Source organism: Petaurus breviceps, unplaced genomic scaffold, assembly GCF_028583685.1.
Source record: "Petaurus breviceps papuanus isolate PSGF00001 unplaced genomic scaffold, PetGlider_PUasm1.0 90740, whole genome shotgun sequence".
Taxonomy (NCBI): Eukaryota; Metazoa; Chordata; class Mammalia; order Diprotodontia; family Petauridae; genus Petaurus; species Petaurus breviceps.
Window position 1 is genome coordinate 1,354,560 of NW_027187330.1, and position 6,268 is coordinate 1,360,827.

At 36.8% G+C, this 6,268-nt stretch overlaps 1 protein-coding gene across 1 annotated transcript in view; it reads right to left on the reverse strand.

Moving 5' to 3' along the window:
• Window positions 1-398: 398 nt before the first annotated feature.
• The window catches only part of PIK3AP1 (phosphoinositide-3-kinase adaptor protein 1), a 140,318-nt gene continuing 134,448 nt past the window's right edge, over window positions 399-6,268 (reverse strand). Inside the window, exon 17 of the mRNA XM_069067107.1 lies at window positions 399-2,181. Within this exon, the coding sequence (XP_068923208.1) occupies window positions 2,124-2,181 (58 nt within the window). The 3' untranslated portion in view covers window positions 399-2,123. The remainder of the gene's footprint in view (window positions 2,182-6,268) is intronic.

A 6,268-nucleotide genomic window follows, 5' to 3' on the forward strand; every position in this document is an offset into this window, starting at 1 on the left:
TGCTCTGCAACCATAGATGTCATTTAACTTCACTAAGCCTTAGGCAATTCTTTGACTACATTTAGGAAAAAAGAAGTCCTCAAAAATGTTTCATCTAAACAAGTGATACAGTCAGCAGTCAGTCAGTTTTAATGTCTAAAAAGATCAGAAAACCTAGCCTGTGTTTATTCCAATCATACCCTTCCATGCTCACCAATTTATTTTGAACCCAAGGAGGGTGTTCAGCATTTTGTCTTGTAATTTAACAAAATTACTATTGAGGAAGGATCAACAACTTGGGCGTAAGTCAAATCACCCAGAGTCTTTGTCTGCCCTGTAACAAGATGAGTGAAACTGGAGATAGGGGAGATTGAAGAAATAAAGGGCATTTTATCATCAAAGATTCATCCAGCAAAACATAATTGTTCAGAGTTTTAATACTATTGTTATTGGGATATATGTACATTAAGAGGGAAGGGGAACAATGTTAAAAAGAAGTTGACAGAGCCCTGAATGAGAGTGGTTTTAGAATTCAAAGGACAGGATGAGATTTCTAAGCAAAAGGTAATTCTGAGATGGTTTATAGGAAAGGGGGGTGGGGAGGAAATGCTGATTTGTATTCTGTTTTAACAAAATAAGATGATTAAATTTAGTTATTTTGAGATGGAAATTTGAGATGGGAAGTGTGAAGTAGGAGCATGCTGAACATGGAATTAGGAAGACCTGGATCCAGTTCCCCACCTCTGGGCTGTGTGACCATAGGGAAGTCACTGACTATGTCTAAAACTTGGTTTCCTCATCTATAAAATAGGAATAATAATACTTGTACTTGTTACCTCATGGGCTTGTTGGGAGGCCCACAAGATAGTGCCTGAAAAGCTCTTGGAAAACATTAAAGTGCTATATAGTTGTCAGTTATCATCACCATCATTATTAATAATCAAAAAACCCTAACGCTTTTACTTTTTATCCATATAAAACAATCTTCCTTTTCTCAAAGAAGCTGACCTCCTGCTCAAATCCAGTGATAGTAAAAGCAAACAGAGGAACCCATGCCTACTATGGGATATCCTCTACCACTCCTGGGTTGAAAATAGCAGAGAAAGGGCGGCCAGGTGGTGCAGTGAGTAAGAGTGCCAGCCCCAGTGTCGGGAGACCTGGGATCGGTTCCAGCCTCAGATACTTGGCACCCACACACACAAAAAAGTAACTGGCCATGTAACCTTGAGCAAGTTACTTAACCCCGATTGCTTAAAAAAAAAAAAAGAAAACAGCAGAGAAGTCAAGAACACTCTCAACAGTACCAATGCAGTCCCTGCTCTATGACTCAGAGTACTGATTAGTATCTCTGTAGCTAAGTGGTGCACTGTGTAGAGCACTGGACCTGAAGTCCCAAAGACCTGAATTCAAATCTGAACTCAACATGTGATCCTGGGTAGATTCTGTCTGCCTCAGTTTGTTCATCTCTAAAATAGGGATAATAATAGCACCTACCTCCCAGAGTTGTTAGGAAAACAAAATGAGATAATATTTATAAAATGCTTTGTAAAGCTTAAAGAGCTATAGAAGTGCTACCTATTACTATTATTATTGATAACTCCTAATACTCTTGATGGATAGATTCCCTAATATAACTAAATTTTCACTGCACAGAATTGTTGTGGTAGGCTTTTTTTTTTTTTTTAAAGCAAATGGGTATTTAGATGCTCAAATCCCTGAGATTTATGTACAGAATCCTCTCATTTGCTGTAATCCTTGCTTGGCAACTCATTTTATGTGAGTATTCTGAAGATGCATTAAAAGAACATGTCAGTAAAATAAATTTTAAAAACATATTTTTATGAATATTCTTAGGGGTTTTTTAGACCCCCTAATGAAAGGCATGTATTCCAACCAAGTCTTCTGTCTTCTAGGGAACAAGGGAAGGTCTCACTCAGTTTGTTTAAGAGAAAATGAAGTTCCTGGCTTCCCAGTCCTTGGGAGCTAAGGAGTCCCTTCTTTAGAGATGGCCCAGTCAAACCATATTTAGGTCAGGGGAAATCTTAGTACAATCCAACAGTAAGTCAGTGACGACATCATTAAGGAGCTGGAAATCACTTGCTTTTCTTCCAAAGTCCAGTTTAAAGAAGATGGTAGAGAAGGAGTCAACGTCCTCTTGGTGGAACAGGTGGAGGAGGATGGAAGTTCTCCCTACTTGGAGGCCTGAAATGAAACAGGGAAAGCAGGTGGAGAAACTAATTGGACAGACTTCAAAGTTAAGATCCATAATATGTGACCTAGTTTACACAGCATGCAAAATATACACACACCCATTTTTTTTACATTCTCTTCCTGTGATCAGATGTACACAAGTATATCTGGTTATTGTTTTTTTATAAGACTTCAAAAAAAGGGCAACAAAGTTACCAATAGTGTTTTTATGTTAACTTGTTCTATAGCTCTAATAGTAGGAGATCAGCTCAATAGATCGGAAGATAGAAAAGCAAAGTAAAATATTTTAGCCAATGGCATGGTGAAAAGGGAGGTTGGAAGAGAACTGTCCAGGGGCAGGGGGTGTTGTTTAGCCTCTTAATTGAAAAGAATGGGGTTTGGGGTGGGGAAGAGAAGGCAAGAGAAATAGAAAGATGCATAGAACAGATAGCCTAGGGTTCTAGAATGGTTGCAAAAAAATGTGACCCTTATACTTAGACTCCATCTTGCTTTTCTGTATTCACTCGGTTTTGTTTCATCTCCTGTTTTAGGTATACCTGATGACTGATCTGAGGTGGGCATACCGAAAAATGTTGTATAAAAGCAGGTCGGTGGCTGCTATCAACTTTTATTAGATTCTTTTGTGGGTTTACATTGTATCTTGTTACTTTACTGAACAATTCATTGTATCAATTCATTAATTTGCTTATTCTCTAGGGTTTTCTAAGTAAACCATCACACCAGCAAGTAGAGATCATCTGATAGTTTTTCTGCCTTTTTTGCCTATGTTTATGCTTTTAATTTCTTTCTTTTGACTTATTGTCAACACTAACATTTTCAGAACTATGGCAAATAGAAGTGCGGGGGAAGGGGCATCATTGTGTTCTATGTATTCTGATTAGCTTGTCATAATAACTTCATGTTACTTCAAGTCTCATTTGCCATGCTTCTATTCTTTTTGAATAACTGTGAATGGTTTCCCAAACTTAAGTAAAGCCCACGTGACTATTTACAGATAAAATCAACTGTTTGCAGATGGGCAGGTTTCCACATATGTGTTGTAACATGCAAATTTAATTATGTTGGAAACTAGCCAACAATTGGAGAAAAGGAGTACAATCAGGCACTCCTTAATTATCACTTTCCTCCACATAATTGTTATGCTACCTAGAAGTTGCAGTTGGAGGAATTACTCAGCAAATGCTTATTGAAGGCCTCCTTTGTACAATTTTTTTAAGTGAGGAAAAAAAACTCACTAAGCAGTTTAGGAAATGAAGGGTGGCTTTTGGTCTAGGGTATAGATTAGAAGCTTCAAAGGCACAAGAGGGACATAGTAACAAAGCCCATCATTGTCCAGTTCTTCTGACTCCTGAAAACAGAGAGTTTCACTGGGCTAACTACTGAGTGAGTAAATTTTACATTGAAAAATCAGATCTTATTTAAACTGCACAGTACCCCAGAACCAGGGGGAATGGGTACAAAAGAATTCTAGAACTAAGATGGTACCTGAAGGGTTACTTAGCTCTGTCTTCTGCTTTCAAAAGAGAGGACTATGTATTCTTTTTTTTTTTACTTCTTTCTACTGATTTTAAATTTTAATTATTTATTTTTAATTTTCAACATTCACTTCTATAAGTTTTAAATTTTCTCCCCCTCCCTCCCCTCTCTCTTTCCCCAAGACAGCTTGCAATCTGATATGGGCTCTACACATACATTTCTATTAAATATATTTTCATATTAGTCAAGTTGCACAGAAAAATTATAACGAATGAGAAAAACCATGAGAAAGAAAAATAAAACAAAACAAAAAAGAAAATAGTCTGCTTTGTTCTACATTCCAACTCTATCATTCTTTCTCTGGATAATGCTGGCATTTTCCATCATGTGTCCTTTGGAATTGAGGACTGTGTATTCTTTTCTTGAAAATTTCCAGGGATACCAGAGATTTTGAAAAAATTATTACAGGAGCTATTTACATATTGGATTGCCAATATACATATTTAATATGGGTTGCAATCTGCCTTGTTGGATGGTAGCTGTGCTGATGCAATCGTGGATTCGTTGAAGTATTTATATGCCATACATACTTGCAAATAGATTTAATGGCACATTTATAATTTTATTTCCAAACATAACAAACCCCAAATCCATCATGTTTAAACTTCTTTGTAAGTACTTTTTAAAAAATGAAATCAGATTTTCAATCTTTGTCCCCCTCTTTCTCTTGTTTCTCCTCCCATTTTCATAGTGTTCTCATTAAATATCACAACCAAATAATTTTCAGATTATTTTACACACTGAAATGAAACCCCATTTCTGATTTGGGTGCCAGTATCATGAAAATATGTTCTTTCTCATTTTTACTTTCCTTTTAACAAGGTTCCACAAACTCTGTGGGTTATCATCTATTAACTTGCCAACCCTATCTTTCTTATTTGTTGCTCATTGTTTCAGCTGTGTTTGACTTTTTAATGACCCCATTTGGGGTTTTCTTGGCAAAGATACTTGAGTGGTTTGCCATTTCCTTTTCCAAATCATTTTACAGATGAGGAAACTAAGGTAAACATGGTTAAGTGACTTCCCAGGGTCACACAGCTGCTAAGTATCAGGCTGGATTTGCACTCAGGTCTTCCTGACTGCAGGCCCAGTGCCCTATCCATTGTGCCACTCAGTTGCCCCAATATTTCTGCTACCCCTTGACAACTAGCCTCATAACTCTTTAATAATTGCATATGTGAAAGTTTCCTTTTTCTCATATCTTCTTAGACAGATGCCTTCTATTCTAACTCTAGAAATTTATATTACTTTTAACCAATAGCACATTCTGTAATAGATGACATACAATTTATATACTATATCAGAAAGCTATGTAACTAAAAGCATTAAATCTATGGAAAATTGATGGCTGAAGATGGGTAATAAATCACTGATCATTTTAATATTTTAAAAGGATGCTTAATTACAAAATGATATGACAGAATTATTAGCCTAGTTTTAAACCCTTCAGAGTACAAAATGCTAAAATTACAAATTAATATCTAGCCCTTACATACTGCTTTAAGGTTTAAAAAGTGCTTCACAAATGTTATCTCATTTGACATGAATAATCCTTTATACATAAATATTACATAACACATTAGACAGTGTGGCCCAGGAGGCATAACACTGGGCCAGGAGTCAGGAGACTTGGGCTCTAGGCCCACCTCTGCCACAGATTAGCTCAGTGACCTTTGATGAATCATTTTGCTTGGGAAATTTCCTTTATCTGCAGACTAAAGGGAAATATGATCCCCAGTTTTAACATTATAATTCTACTCATTTACAAAGGCTATAGTATACTTCATTGGAAAGAACACCAGCTTTGGAGTCAAAGGTCATCAGTTCAAATCCTATCTCTGTCACTATGTCACCTTAAGTCACTTAATTTTCCCAAGAGCAGGTTAGACAAGATCAGTGGCATCAAATTCCCAATAGAAATGGTTCCCTGTGGACCACATATTAACTTAGAAAACTACAAATTAACATTATCTGTGTTGAACCTTATTTTTATTTATTTTGTTAAAACATTTTCCAATTACATTTTAAGTAATCAATTTTAATTTGGGCTGCACTCAGAGTTTTGTGTATTGCTTACACCAAATTCAATGCCTCTTGAATAGATGACCTCTAAGCCTCCTTCTAGCTAAAAATAGCTCCTAGCTATTCATTTGACCTATCTGGGTAAAATGGCTCTTCCACCTAAAAGATGCTGTTGATGATGAATAAGTCCTCTGGGGCTTAAGGAAGGAGGTACAGATTCTCAAATCTCAGGGTACCCTAACCTTCCAAAATCTCTGGCAGGGCTCTGGGAAAGTCCCTTTGTCTCCTACTTATCTCTATCTGGGAGATACTAGAAGGTAGGAGAGAGGTGATGAAAAGAAGATGGGAAGGTACCAAATATAGACCAGTCACTACAATTCTGTTTTAGCGCTGCTTCTCTTTTCCTTCTAGGGATCAGGTAGAAATTTCTCCTTTCAGAAAATTGGCTCCAAAGTGAAAAGCAGCCCCCCAAAACACACACACACACACACACACACACACACACACACACACACACACA